Source organism: Platalea leucorodia (assembly GCF_965183815.1).
Source record: "Platalea leucorodia genome assembly, chromosome: 1".
NCBI classification, from domain to species: Eukaryota; Metazoa; Chordata; class Aves; order Pelecaniformes; family Threskiornithidae; genus Platalea; species Platalea leucorodia.
This window is the reverse complement of record NC_138823.1, coordinates 129,424,487-129,440,518: the sequence shown is the minus strand read 5'-3', so window position 1 is coordinate 129,440,518 and position 16,032 is coordinate 129,424,487. Positions and strand designations below refer to the sequence as shown.

At 43.8% G+C, this 16,032-nt stretch overlaps 1 protein-coding gene across 1 annotated transcript in view; it reads right to left on the bottom strand.

The window, feature by feature from the left end:
• Nucleotides 1-4,557: 4,557 nt before the first annotated feature.
• Nucleotides 4,558-16,032, bottom strand: part of RFTN1 (raftlin, lipid raft linker 1) — a 104,832-nt gene continuing 93,357 nt past the window's right edge. The window contains exons 8-10 of the mRNA XM_082309545.1: nt 10,454-10,557; nt 8,949-9,030; nt 4,558-5,593 (exon numbers count right to left, since the gene is read on the bottom strand). Of these exons, the coding sequence (XP_082165671.1) occupies nt 5,156-5,593; nt 8,949-9,030; nt 10,454-10,557 (624 nt within the window). The 3' untranslated portion in view covers nt 4,558-5,155. The remainder of the gene's footprint in view (nt 5,594-8,948; nt 9,031-10,453; nt 10,558-16,032) is intronic.

Genomic DNA, 16,032 nt, shown 5'->3' with positions numbered 1-16,032 from the left:
TTCACAAAAGGCATTTCAAACCCCTTTGCTTCTGCAGTCGTCCCCTTTCCCTCTAACCTCTTTCTGTCATCCCCTGTTACACTCAGCTTGAGCACTGTGGGGCAAGGACGCATCTCTCGCATTGTATGGGCTCACCCGCCTAAAGAGGAATATTAAACACGCGCACGCTGCATCAAAAGATGGAGGGGAAAAAAAAAATTTCATACCCCCTCCCTCCCCTCCCCCAAATACCAGTAACCTCTTACTGGTAACGAGAAGTTCTTGCTTCCCTTGAACAGTTCTCCTGGCACGGGGCTCAGAACGCCTTCGCTCCGTAATGCCGAGCCTGGCAGTAAAGGCCGTCCCTGAGCCAGGACGCCGGGAAAGGCGGTACCAGCCCCTTCCTCCGTAGCCTTTCCCCGCTGACGCTTAAGAATCTTTTGGAAGTCTCTTCTTTCTAGAGTTTAGTGGGCTTGTAGTGAAACATCAGCTTCACCTTAAAGTCTGTTATTGGATCCGACACCACCACAAGTGAAGAGGGAAAAAAAACACCCAGGAAAATTAACGTATATAAACATGCTCTACAAGTAATTAAATAAATGTGGTATTGGCCTACGCTGGCGGGAACAGCGAGCAACCCCTGCTGTTCAGCAGCTACCGAGTTGGAGAAACATTCTCGTCACGTTGTCGAATCCTAACGCGTAATCTTAGAAAATGTTTATTCCTCTTACATTTGTGCCATCAGCTAAGGAGCGACTTGAGAAAAGGCAGACTGACAGTTACTTTTCTTTGGCAACAAAACATGAGGAGTGAGATATGTGTCCACATATACATTTATATTTAAACGTGGTGAGATGGTTTGTGAGTTACCCGGTGTTACAGCCTCGTTAGACTGAAGCTTTTTCTTCTTCCTGTGACATGTATTTTACCAGTTTGCTGTGTGCTCATCTGGTACAATGAAGTATTCCTATAGGATTTGCATTGGTTAACTGGAAAAGAGTGGCAATTCCATCATCATTACATCATTTTAGTTAGTAGGGTGCTTTTAGAGCGAATAAGAGAAAGCACTTAAAGCCTTTTTTCCCCCCGTCAGCGCACAGGTAAGGCACTGATGAGAGTCAGCTGCCGCGTTCAGCGCCACAGGCCCCCTTCTGCTGATGGAGGCTTTTGCGAGGCTCGCCTTTTAAAGCCAGAAGCACATCTCCACTAACGGCCTCCGAGACGCAGGAACTGCAGCTACAACTCCTAATTCATAGGTGCGTTGCTGTTGTTAGCCGGCATTCCTCATACTTTTGAGAGGCATCTATCAGCAAGAAATTAGTATCTGCTCTTCTTACGCTCTTCAGTTCCGGGAGGATGAAATTCCTGCGTGAAAAGCTGCTGGTGCTTTATGTCTGCCCTGTAATTGGCTCCCTGAGGCAGGCGCACGGAGTCACGGCCACTACAAAGAACAAGCAGGGTATCCAAAGGCAGAGCCCTTCCTCTGCTCACCTCCGGAACGGAGGCTGATAGAGGAGCCAAATTAGGGAAAAGAAAAAAAAAAGAAAGTAGTATATTGTTTGGTACTTGGCTTCATTTCCATGCGTATGGTAAAGCTACTTTGAGCTATTTCAACTATACTGTTTTCAAGTGCACAGATCCAATAATCAAAGAAATTATGCAAGGTGAAGTGCCAGTCAAATCGTTTGTGCATTTAACCCATCCTAAACTCTACATAAACTATTTTCATTACGATGCTTCAACATTTTGGAATTCCTACCCATCTTAGCTCTACCCCTCTACCCCCGCCCCCCGCTGTTTGTTTCAATATAAAACCCCTTTTCCATCCCTTCATTTAATTCAGCCGCTCCTCTCTGCCATCTTCCTTCAGCCTTTGACATTTCCTTACTTGCCTGAGCTGGATTTTCTCCTTGGAACTCATCCCATTTAACGACTCTTGTCTTGCTCAGGCAACCCCCTGCTCCCAACACCAGCAGCGTAACTCCTGCTCCCGACAGAGCAGCCCGCGTGCTCCTCCCTCAGGGAGAGGAGACTTTTGGGGCTGACGTACGCACCTGGGGTCTGTTGGTCTAACAAGGACACCTGCACGTTCAAATACACCAAAGTGCCGCGTGCGGGTGCTGCAGTGCTTCGTTGTCACCAGCCGGCATCGGTAACACGCGGTAGCGCCGAGCAGCGGCTCCTTCCCGGCAATGCTTGCCGGTCCCTCCTTCCCTTACAAGAGAGGCGAAGTAACATTAGCTTGCAGCCTTACCAGGAGACTCCGTCTGCTTTGGGAAAAAAAATAGGTTGGGCTTAAAATGGCGGCTCTCCATGGGAAAGGAGAGGGCCTGGCTTCTCTCTCCACCTTCTGCTGGGGGTGACGCACCCTGCTCTGGAGCTGGGGGCTCAGAGTCGCGGGGGCTTCTCGGGGGGACAGGGGGGCCGCACCCCTGCAGCCAGACTCCCGCTTCAGCGTCTCCCACCGACAGCCCCTCCGCTGCTGGCCTGCTTCCCGCGTTGGTCAGGCTTTCAGACGCGGGAGTTCAGCTCTGGCCCAGCCCCTTCTCGTCTCCATTCAGGCTTCAAATCAGGTGACAAGGGCTTTCTGCGATCTCCTCGGCCGCTCTGGTGGCCGCGCTTTTTCAAGCCCCGCGTGGCCGACGCAGCCGAGACCCACAACGCGCGCAGCGGCGGGGGAGCCCTGCCGCTGCGCCCCGCGCCTGCCCTCCCCCGCCCTCGCCCCTCCATCACCCGCCTGCGGGCCGCCGCCAGCTCTCCCAGTTCACCTGCGGCGGGGGCGCGGGGAAAGCGCGCCCGCAGGCGGCTGAACTCACCCGGAGTAATTCAAAGTCACGAGCTGGAACTGATTGTGTGACCATACGGCCAAAACCGTTTGCCCCTTGTAAACTGAAAACACACGAGTGTTCTCTTCGAATCTTCCCCACCCTGAGCCGCCCCAGCATTGACAGGAACAAAGCCTGAAATCAAGCTTTCACTTAACCAAGCGCAGCTTCCTCGCAGGCCCTTACGTGCTCTGTCAGACCGGTGACGGAAAACCACGTAGCAGCTCTCTAGCACTAGTAACTCCTGCTAATTCAGTAGTAAGGAGCTTCCCTTCATCGCCACTTGGAGACCCCGAGTTCCTCCTTTCGGGGACAAATTACTGGCAGCTGTGCAAGTACCACAAATAAGAAATCTCCTCATGACCTTTTATTTTTCTTTAGTTTTGTAAGCAGTTGGGATCCAGTTAAACAAGGTCAAATTGCAAGCCAATAAACACTTTCTGTTCAAAAGTATTTGGAGAGTTCTTTCTACTGCAACACTTTCTACTAGTAAAATGTTCATTCAATACAGTATATTTTTAAACAAGATTAATGCAAAGCTAGTCCTTGAAATAGAAACCACCAGTAGAAGGATCTTATGCTAATAAAATTTGCAAACAAGTACTTAAAACTGTACAGAGCAGAGACCTCGTATTTAAGTCGAACAATTGAAACAACAGATCTTCCAGGCTATTGGAACGTCAGTCTCATTTCAAGAGACAGAATGAAAGAATTGAAAAATACCACCAGAAATTGAAGTCACTTCTAGTCCTGTGGTTAAACCACTGAATGCAAAATAAAAAACTCTTTCATCAATGAAAAAAAATCCCACCGTGCTTTGTGTGCGTGAAGTCGAATGGTTTAAACTTGAGTGCCGTTGTCCCAGTTAGATGAATATTCAAAGTGGTATGATTTTTCCCTTCTCTGCAGTGTTCTGCCACATGTATAATTTTTAGGCATGGAAGATGCTTCCGAGCCACCCTAGGTGCACATCTGATACAGAACATAGTTCTTTGCACAGCATTTTGATGTGAAGACTAAGGAAGATTATCAGGCACAAATCAGTCAAGGGAAAAAACAGCAGATCACTTACGGAGCTCTTCCTTTTTCTAAACCAGGGGAATTTAGCATGTATTTCTCACCTTGTGGCCAGACTACTTGACCATTTCTAAATAAGGATGAAGGCGGCTAAGAAGAGAGAAACAACTACTTCCTACATTTTTAAGAACACCGAAGTACTTGGAGAACATCGGCACAGAAACTATATTACACATGTACATTCACCTGTAAATATTTTAATGTAGCTCCAAACATTAAAATGTTGGTAATTTTACAGAATTCCATTAGGTACCAGTCCCAAAATATGGTTACTTGTATAAAAAAAGCCCCTCTATTAAGGTATTTTCATTTTGTAAGGTCATTTAGTGACATTTGTTGGCCACTGACCCCTGCTATTTGGGTACAATTTCAGTTCTTTCCCACAATGTAATTTCTACCAGTGAGGAGGTGATGCAAAATCACTTAGAAGGGTCAGGAGATAACATCTAATTCCAATTTCAGTGAAGACAGCCACTGAAAGACATGAATTTTACCTGCTCCCCCCCCCCCCCCCCGCCCATTTTTCTATCTTCTGAAGCCCCCCCAGCTATTGAGGAACTGTTGATTGGCCAAGAGACCATACATGTGAGTGAATAGGAAATCGCATTTTATATTGGAATCAGCTGCTTCACACAGATTTACCATGGGGTTCGTTTACCCGGTGTGCCTAAAATAGGCACATGATTTGCTTATTGCTTAAAGATCTGCAAGAGTTAATAAAACTCAGAAGAGCGTATCCTCAGTAAGTATGCTATTTGAGATAAATACAGATAACAGCCATCTTATCTAAGCTTTCCCATTTCAGCCTGTTTAAGCCCAAATACCATTTTCATGTCACTACACGCTTAATGACAAAATAACATATGGCACAATAACTTCTCCAGCAAAGATATGTGGACAAGAAAGTATTAGAGAGTAAAATCTGACCAAGTGGAACGTCTGCCCTGACCTAGATACAAACCTAGTTTGGTACAGTCGGTCCCAGAAAAACCCAAGTATGTTTTCTTTCCCTACTTTTTAATTTAAAGTGTAGCTCTAGGAGATAGCGTAGGGCATTTCCCACTCTGGAAAATGGATGGAATTTCTGTGGGTTAAAAAGCCCTGGCCCTGTAGTTACTTAAAACATCACGGTATCGGTGTGCTAAGGAGCAAAGTAAGTACAATGCCAAAGAAATGCTGAACTGAGCACTGGAGTTAGCGATGGTGATTAGCAAAATCCGTTCGTTTGTCTTGGCAAAGTATCAGCGACTCCCAGGATTCCTGAAGCGTTGGTCTTATTCGCAGGAGCAGCCCGTGTCCAGCCCTGCCCCGTCGCTGCCATTGCAGCCGTCCGACACCGGAGCACCGTCTGCCCCCTGCGTTACCTGATCCACACAGCAGCCAGGCGGACTCTGGCCGAGGCAGACCTGCGCGCCATTGGCAGCGATATCGTAACTGGCAGGACACTTTTCCTCTGACGCCCCGTCGTGATGGGTACCTCTGTCGTTGGTGCCAGCTACCTCGTCTCCCAAGTCTATGACATCACCCAGCTGCTGTTCTGGATCAGGCTTGGCTGCTGTTGAGAGCTGCGCTTCCAAGTTTCTTGTGTTCTCTGTGACTTCAAATTCCTGCTTCTCCTCTGCCATTTGCTTCTCCCTAGTACTTAATTTAGCCTTTGTGGATTTCTTCACTTGTTTGTTGTGCATGTCGTCTTTGGAGAACCTCCAGTGAAACTACAAATAAGAGATCCAAATGTTAAAGACCATTAGAGACAACCTTCACATGGACATTTACTTTCCTGAGTAGAAATGTTTTTATTATTTAATTTTAATTCAAAGACTACTTTGACCAAAAAGACCTAAGATTAAAAAAAATTGCGTGACTAAATCAGACGGCTTCAGATCATTTGTGCCTACACGTATCTATCTATTACACAGAGAAAAGAGACCGCGACGCACTCTGCTTCTGCTAGTTCACATGCCTCGTAGGCTCCCCTCCACAGGCTACGCTGGCCTACAGCACCCTGGCAGCCAACCTGCGCTGTGCGCGACGCAAGAACGTGCAAAGCAGCACAAGTGCAGACGGAGGAAGCAACCCTATGGCGCTATGCCAACGTTTTCCACCAGGTTAGCAGCAGAACTAACACGGCACCCAAGACTACACCCAAACAGTACAATATTCAAAACCATTTGTATGAATGTTTTTTGATAAGAAAGCATGAAGCTGGCTCTTGCAGCACTCGCCACAAGACTTACCACAGCTGCCATTTCAGAAGAACTGTTTTAACTACTATTTTAAAAAAAAAGGAGAACTAGCAGTACCTTGAAATACTGACTCGACAGGTGGAACGTATATAAAGGCTGACAAATATGCCACTAATATATCTGCTTCATTTCTCAAAAAATAAATGGACCTTCCCAAGGAAAGCCAGACCATGTTCCAAGCCGCTGCTGGGCCATCCTACGCAAGTTTGCTAAGTACATGTGAATGTGCACAACCATTTCGTCGGCAGTGTCCACGCTGATGGAAACTCAGGGATGGGTTAGGAGGCGACGTATGGATGGCATAAATAATCTCACCAGGACATTCAGCAAATTCAGCTCTGGTCCAAAAGTCATTTTTTCCAGTGCAACCAGGTCTGTGCTGAAGTGGTCAAAAGAAGGACTCGTGTTCATTAATTTTTGATCTAGCTATTTATTCCTTAATCAAAAAGCCATTCGAAACCTATTAAGTTTATTAGATTACAAAGATGGAGCAATGCTCTTTCCTCCTGCTAAAAAAAAAAAAAAAAAGAAACTGACTTTCACAAAATTCTTCTTGGTCTTACTTAAAGGAAGCTATCTTTCACTTAGATACTACAATTTAGAGAAAGAGGAAAGATAACATCTCCGTTCTAGAGCCCAACTGTTTAAAATTCAGAGACACCTGAATATTTTCCTCTTTCATTTGCAGAAGTGCTGGTCACCCACAACTCCCCTTTAGCTCAAAGCTCTCTGATGGAAAGTAAGATCAGGGCCCTAAATGTGATAAAGATCAAACTGTAGGAGACTGTGTGTTATGTGCAAATGTATGTATATTTAATCAGGTGTTTATATTGTTTCACAAAAATGCATACAGCCAGTTTCTGCTGAAATAAGCATCACTTTTGTAGAAAGTGAATGAACACGATTACCTATCACTGACTGAATATTGCACTAATAAGAGTACTTCTGTCTTACTGAAGAGAAAAATAAGTTGTACCACTCCTTGCATGTTTCCTTTTCTGCTCTGGCTAAACTGAACAGCAGTTGGTTGGTGTGCACAGATAGGATGGATCAGTTTCCAACACTGCAATGGCCTTTTAATCCTATCAGCCGATCTCCCTCCTCTGAGGGTTACCTGTAAACATTTTAGACATGCCGTGTCACAAGTTAAAAAACCCCTGAGAGCCTGTGACTTTGTATGTGCAGAATATTCAGCAACTTAATCAAATGCCGGGTTTGGCATCTTTGAAGTGACTCACAGCCACCACTTACAGACGTTGAACTGGTCTTACATTTCTTCATATAACTATAAACAATGCACCCCATTTTTCCTTGACCTTTGGTATGAAAATGTGCTGTAGTAATTTTTGCCCTCAAATATGTCTGTATATTTAATACTGCCAACGAGTAAATCCTTTGTTTTGTCAACCAGACATTGTCAAGTAAGTTTTTATATCCCCGAATGAAAAATTTAAACAAAGTTTTGAGTCATCTGGATGGTATGCGTTTGTTATTATAATACAAGAACGCAGTATCACACTAATTTCTCTATTTGAAGTCACACAATTGCTTGTTGGTTCCCACCCTTTCCATTAAAACCACACACAGTGGTAGGAAAAGAATGACCAAATACAGGCACTCCAACCCTCATCCCAAGATCCCTTTAATCACCTGACAACAAAGAGAAAAAACAAGAAAGATGGGCTTTGTAACACGTTCACAGAATACTCCGGGCTCCAGCTTTGCTAATGAGAGAGGGTAAATCCTAAATCACAGTCGTGCTCCCAGCGGTTCTCTCCTACTTCAGTCAGTTCAAACACTGTTCTGGTCTCCACTGGATCTAAAAGACAACATTCACAGAACCTGGCTCCAAACCAGTGAGGGGTGTATAGATGAAAACTATCTGTAATTATCCAAAATGTTGGGTAAAATGCTCCTGGTGCTCAGCTCTGCTTAGCATTTCCAATCTCCTACTCTAGCTCAGCTTCTCCAGGGCCTCAGGCGCACCACTCCTTCAGGTGACATCTGGCTAGCCAGCACTCATGTAAGTGCATGGAGCTAGAACAAAAATGAGACTGTATTAATGAGCAACCTCTTCATCATGTGGTTTCAGGGATCCTTTCCATACTTCACTTGGCTTTTCTGATCCCTCTGCATACTGAAAGGGCAAGGCAAATTCGAGTACTATAGGAAGGTCAGCACTTTCCCAGTTTCCAGTCCTTGTATTTCCCTCTCGGCTGTACGGTGTGACAGGTTTGGGCAGGGATTCCCACAGCTACACATTTAAAAATGGAAATGGGAATACATGTGTATCCACGTATGTACATCATTAGCTGTCAGCTACATTCTCGGATAATTTAGCTGGATTCAGGGGGCTTTTTTTGGTTAAATTCTCGCAGAAATCATTAACATTCACACAACAGATACAAACACCAGCCGAGACCAGGCCTACATTGTGCTAGGCTTTACCAAAACACGTAGCAAGAAAGAGCGAGCAATTTAAATAGAAAAGACAGGCAATGGGTGAGAGAAAATAGTATTGGTTCCACCTTGCAGGCAGTGAGTATGGGCAGAGAACTTTAGGTCATGTGTGGAGGTTTATGGCTGGGCTGTAAAAAGAAATCTACGTCTTTTCTGCTGCCGTGAGTTCAACAGAGAATGAAATATAAGAGCTTTCACATCATTTGAGCATTTTTTGTTTCTTTCATTTGAACAGTTCCGTTGTGTCTTGCTGCTGTGGCACAGAGATGTTGCATAGGCCATTTTTACTTCTATGGGAAATCAATTACAATATTAAAATACCGCCAACAAAAAACAAAGAAACCAGGAACTCAAGGTTATTTACCTTAGATTCTTTCTTCTTTGCTTTCTGGGGCAAAGAAGGTCTCTGAAGAAATACAATTTGCTTTGTAGATAAATTCCCCTCCCTGAAAAGAAACAAATGCACACTCCTGAGAATGAATTAAATTCACATCCAGCATCATTCAAAGCGAAAATCCATCTCAGTCATTTATTTCTGCAGGTCAAAGAAGAACAAAATGAAGAATGACCTGAACATTGCCTGTCCCCAGTGTCTCTGAGCAGCCTGGTATTTGGGGGAGGGAAAAGAGCAACTCTTCGGCCTGATTGAGCCCGTCAGCCTGTGACATACTTTTGCTGAATGTTTTAGCATTAGTGTGTAAACACAGAACACATTGTTTGGAACAAAAAAGCAAGAAACCCAAATGCCCTGGTGCCTGTGTGTAGCAGCGTCTCAGCAACACCGGCGTGCTCCCGCTCCCGCTCCCGTCCGGGGCACCGATCCGGAATGGGGCTGGGTGCTCCATACAGGCCTGCAGCATGGCAGGAGGCACAACCAAATGTCACCAGCGGTTAGAGTGGGTGGGTGCCCTTCTGCAACATCAGCCTGACCTGTGTTACTGAAGTTAAAAATGGGATACAGAAAGCTAGGAGAGAAAGAAAACTATATTTACCTTTAAGAGACAGGGCTTACAAATCATAATTATGATTTTGCATTCATTCCTATATTTAAACATATATGAAAAACTTAAATACCATTTTTCCCCCAGCACAGATGGCCTTTACTTTTTAGGCTTTTATGTGTAGGAGTAGTCTTCATCTAGACCTCATAAAGAACTGGGCGTATTTTTACTCTTTTAAGATAAAAAATCATGACTGATTATATTGGTGTAGATATAAATATATTCCTGACCAGTGAAAATCCAGAATGCGCCATCTTCATGATTAACAAGTGGGATGATTATTTTTCACCACAGTTATGAAGAGTATTTTTATATGATTTGCATTTATATTTAAAAACTCGGAATTTTAATAATAGCAAAGTAGACCGCAGAATGATTATATATGCAAATAAGGCTACTAGAGTAACGATACACCAATCTCACATGGTTCTGCTCAGCTAGACCATGTATACCAGCGGCATTAGAGAAACATCGATTAAGAATAAAATTACTTGTCTTCACATAGGCAGCATCTCACTCTAAATGTTATCACAGGTTTTGTCTTTGGTCTAAGAGGAGTTACTGGGAGATCCAGAGCAGGAATTTTACAATCAAGGAGTTTACAGAGAGGTGAAGACAATACCCAGAATATTTATGCTGAAACCACACTGCCACCTTGCAGTGTTTTGCCCGCCAGACACGTGCTTCCTGCCCCACGCAGCTCGTGATGCTCCGAAAACCGAGAGAACGGCTGCAGCAGGGTTTGCAAGGGCAGCTACGGCGCGCATGCAAGGCAATCCACGCTAACTGCACGGAGAATTGCTTGTAGGGACTGTGGTGCTCGTATGCGACTTCCCTGGCCGAAAGGCAGTGCCCATCCCCTCCCTACCTGTTTGTCTTCACAATCGGAGTAGGAAGGACACACGTCAGCTGCCAGCCATACACGGCAAGGGAATTCAGCAGCGGAACATAATCTGTCTGCACTTCAACTCCCTAGGAAAGGAAAATCAACAGCATCATCACTTGGAGCGCGACATTCAGTCTGACACAAAAAAAAAAACCCCAAAAACCCAAACAAACAAAAAAAAACCCAAGAAAAAATACATGTGTGGGTTTTCTGGGAGGGAGAAAGGGGTTTTGTAGTGAAGTGGGTCGTTTTGTATGTTCAGCTAGGCAGGAAGGAAAACGTTTGAAAACATGAGATGCAGGACCGATCGCCCCTACATCCCAAACTGTTAAATGAGTTTGTTTAAAACGGTAAACATCTGTGATCTTGTTTTTTACACTGCCTGAGTCATCCATCTAGCTTTAGATAATTCCAGGACAGGACAAATTCATTGTATTTTATCAATTATCTCCTCCCAAGTAAAATGATATTCAAGTAGTTAAAAAACAACAACATTGCTTTGCTTGGATTCTGCTCTTGCCTAGGCCAGAGTAAATTGTGAAGATCTGTACTGAAATCAGTCGGGTTACTCTGCCGTGATGGATCAAAAGCAAAATAGCCAACAAGAACAAAAATAAAATCTAAGTACAGGTCTCTTGCGTTTATCACCATAAATATGCAGCGTTTCCTTGCTACTTTGAATCAGGAAATCTGTGGGCCAGACCGAACATGTTGCTTTTCAGTGCAGAAGTCTGGCTCCAGCTGCCGATCTACCCAGCAGAGCCCTGCTGCTGCCCTTTCTGCTGGACGGCAAACCCTGTAATTCGCCCAGAAAGAACCACTGGTGATTTTAACAAAGATTGCTCCAGTGAGGTGTCTAATTGCCAAGACTTTCAGTAATCTGACAAATAGATGCTAGAGCATATTTACTAGTTTTTAATTCTAATAAACACAAAGCAGGCAAATGGTAACTACTAGTCTCTACAAATATAGCTGTCTCCCTTTGGAATAACAATTATATCTGCCAAAAAGCTCAGGCACTTATACTGGTTTCATTTGCACGCGAGGAGTTTTAACTGCCAATTCTCAACACTGGGTAAGGCACAATAGTTCCGCAGCTCCAAAAAAATCCATTTATTCCGCAGTAATAAAATAGTCATTTGATCAGAACTAATCCAAATCCTGCTGTAGTTATTTCAAGGTATTTTAGTGAAATCCAGTCTCGGCTATTCCTTTTTGCTAACGAATGTAATTTAGGTCACTTGATATCTTCATAACTGAATGACTGCCTGACTATACCTATTAAAAACCTGATCATGACTACAAATGCAAAGAGCTGAAGAAGCTGTATCACTCCTGCTTAAAAAGGAGAACGTTTAAAAACTCTACTCCGGAAAATGCACGCAAGAGAGCAGCTCCTCTACTAATGTCACTTCTGACTTCTGTACAGAGGCTTTCAGGGACTTAGAGAGATACTGCTACTTTACAACATCACCATGTACAGACCAGAACTGCTGTCCCCAGGAGAGGAAAGAGATGCCCTGCAAGAGGGGGAGCGATACCGTGTGGCCTTTGACTCGTGTCCTCTGAAGCGATCAGGGCTTACCCTACAGCTGTGATCACGGTAGATTCAGAGTCTCCTCAGACGCCCCTTTCCCTCCACAAGACGGATATTTCCACCCTCTTTCCAGTTTTTAAAATAGAGTGTCCAAGGGTAATGCAATAATTGTGACATTATCTAGATGCCTTTAAGAGCTAATGTCTCAAGAAAACACATTAATAACACACTGAGATTTATGAGATTGGTCAACAATGCCTTCCAAAAACAAAGATGAAAATATGCAACTTGAGCATTAAGAATAAGGTCGGAGCATCCACCATCACAAGCCTGCCGTGAGGCGCCTGGAAGAACACATAAAAGGATCTGACCAAAACATTCCCTCCATCAAACAGTGTTTGTAGAGGGAAAACCAGAAGGAGCTCACTCATTTAGAGGGTGGAAGACTAGCAGGTCAGGAAAGACTGGCACAGCAGACCTTGTTTGTGCCCCAAGCGACATCTTATGTTGCAAAGAGGATTTCTATTTTGAATTCATTGCCTAAGGTTGGCGATTAGCAAGGATAACCTTCTCCGTGCATCAGGATGTGCAACAAACGTCAAAAATCACGAGGGAGATTACGGCAATGAGGAAGGACATCAATACCACGCAGAGCTCATTTGACTGCTGCAGAAGCCAAATTGTTTCAGGGATGCGCCGTCACTCCTGCCACAGCCCACCGTCCCTGCAGGCTCCGAGTGGCGAGACACGGCTGGCTTTGGACCTGTCTGACTTGTCAGGATTAAGCACCATCTGCAGCGGATGATGTATTTCACAATTCCAGTGGGCAGAAGGGAAAAGAGCAGGTAAAGCACGTTCAAAAGTGTAAAGTTATCAGAAATTAAATTTAAGATTGAAGTCCATTAAGCTTAGAGAAAAATTAAAAAAAAAAAACCTGGAAATGTAAAAAACTGCTGAAAGAGTGCTGTATAACTGTTACAAAAAGGTGACCTCTTATTTTTCGTATGTGCTGGGACCTGACACCACAATCTGCGTGTTGGGCTGTTTGGAGGAAGGAAGCGTGTACATTACGCAGAGGCGCACGCCTCCCCCGAGCTCCACATGCTCTTGAACAAGCTCTCTCTGCCTCTGCACGACGCTTCGCTGGAGTCAGACACCGCGCCTCTGCCCCGGGTCCCGGGGGGAATGAACTACTAATAATTGGCTGCGTTTGAAGATGATAGACAAGAGAAAGGAGTCACTCCTGAATAAACAGGTGTAATTCATATGGGCTTCAAGCTTTACTTGCAAATACAGATAATTGAAGCTTTCTTTAAGACCACAAGAAATTACTTCTCCCTCCCCCTCCTGAATCATCGGTTGTAATCCTATCCCACGACTGGAATTTGTGTGCCAGCAGGAGTCACGGTTATGCAGACCTTTAATTGGTGTCATATTAAATGCTTTCCAAAGCAAAAATGCTTCTAAACAAACAACACGCTGGGGGATGTGGGCAGAGGAAAAGTGCCATCTTGTGTTCTTTTAATATTTAATACAATAATTAAAATTATTTTATGTACTATTATTTGAGACAATGGAAATAAAATTTCAAACATAAGAGTTCCATAAGATGAAATTGCAATGCTCTTTCTAGCTAGCAAATATTGGATTTGAACACCAGTAGAAAGTATGTGCCAGAGCTCTACTGAAAAAGAAGTGTTCAAATAATGCATCTCAAACCGGGAGACATTTCATTCAGTGAAAGGGTGGAAAATTTTAATTAACTCGCTTCCCACTCTCCTGTGGATGATAAGTAATCTCTGATCACACCTTGAGTGTCAAGAAGCCAGAGCATATTGAGCTAGGTTTTTCCCTTGACTTGCATCACATGAAAAGAATTAATTTTATTTATAGTTGTACTGTTTGTTTTCAGCATTTTCTCCTTTCACAGTTGCTTCTGCTCATTAGGAAAAAAAAAAAAGATTAAAAAATGATAATGATAATATCTAGGGCAAGCCACACAAACAACTACACTAACAATTTTTCTTTTCTTTTTTCCTCCTACTGTGGCAATTTTAACCACAGCAAGATAATAAATAAGACAACTACTAAGCTCTTGTGAGACAGAAAGAAGTTCTTTAGAAATCATTCTTTCCTGGGTTAAGCGAATGTGATTTAGTTACAAGGCAGCTATGGATTGTCACTATTTAATATTTTTTTCCAACATGGATTAAAGAGTGGAAGATTGAAAATCCCATTAAATACATCTTAATAAAACCTTTATCGGCAAATCCTAACAGACTGTGTACTAAGATCTACAGACAGATGGCAAAGAGGAGGGGAAGTAAAAAACACGAGTCGCTTTGAAAGTGTTACCTACTGTTTGTGGGGGAAAAGGAGCAGTGTGTTCAAACCCAGCTCCTTACGAAAAAGAGAGGGGAGAGCCCGCGAGGGCGGCAACGTGCACCCCCAGCCAGGGCTGGTCACCAGTCCCCACCGCTGCCGAAGCCAGAGCTTTCTCCGAGGGCACTGAAGGGAGGAGGAGGAAGCGGCGAAGGCAGGACTTGCACCTCAGCGGAAAAGAGGGAAACTGAATATATGGGCTGCCTGAGAATGACCCGGGAAAAGCACGCTGCAAATATTTTATGTTTGCAGTAACACAGCTGACAAGGAGACTAAATCCAAGCTCTAAATTTGTGAATTATTCGCCTTTTTCCTTTTCAGACTTCTTCCAAAAGGTATTTTCTGCTAATAATATAACGTTATCGATCCATTAAAAACACTTTTGAAAGCAAAAGAGAAGTTTCGTGACTGTTTCAGCAATAAAAGTTGGACTATGCTCCTCTAGTATTGAGCTGCTCCTAAATTTCCATGTGCAATACACCACAGCACCTTGCTGGCAGACACTTGCTACACACCCATTAGATGTCTCGCTGAGGGGTGTGGGACGGCTCCTGCACCCTTAGAAACCACCAGTGGCTTTTGACAGCAGATGGGTCACTCACCAACACAGACTAGCTGCCAAATTGGGACCCTAGTGGAAAGTTGGTAGAAAAAAAAGTAATAAATAAATCCACAGACAGGCTTTTTGCTCATTATTCTGGGCATATGTAATTTGGAGTTATTTATGATTACTTAATATATGTGAATTCATGCACTGTGAAATATTTTGAGAATATAATAAGGCTGTAACACTATACGGGGTAGCATCCTGCTAAGATGGTTCTTCTGCAATTCAGATTTATCCAGTCACAATTTCAATACACACATAGGCTGCTGAGTAGCATTCACACCTGTCTCCACGTCTAGGGTAAAATAAAAAACAACCAAAAAACCCTCCTGTGCCCACAAAGCCCACTTCTCTCAGTGAATTCTGTGCATGCAAATCCTACTTTCTAGCATATATATAAACTAACAAAAACATTTGAGTGCTCCTGCTATCGCCTGCACCTGTAACACAGAAGCACATTTGCACATTTGCAATTTTGCATTTATAGAAGCACAAGATAGGTAGCAAAAGCTCCACAAAGTGAACATGTTGACATGGAGGGTTCTCCACAAAGGAGGCATGGAAACATCTTATGAAATGGGTTAAACTTACTATTGCACAGGCAACGTGCACATGATAGGACAACTCCACATAATTGGCCATGGAGCACAAGAAATAAATGTGATCTAGCAATCCATCAGTACAATTTCTTAAGTAACTCTGGCATCTTTAGTTTCACAATTCCTGCAACACTTGTGCGCTGTACCTTAAGGTGAGCACTGATTCTACTGTTTGTCCATCGACTGTTTTTGGGAAAAAAATCAACATAGAAAAACACTACCTGAGAACTTGTATACTGCCGGGTGCCTTACCACACACAGCTTAATCACCTCCACGCAGCTTCCCCAGCATAATTTCCTTTGGTTATAATTTATTCTCAAACAAAAGTTGGCTTTTGCAAAATAGCTTTGTGCACCACTCCACTGCTATGGAACTAATAATCTATTTCCATGAGAGAAACGCAGCTGAAGCACAGCCCGCCTACTGCCACCGGTT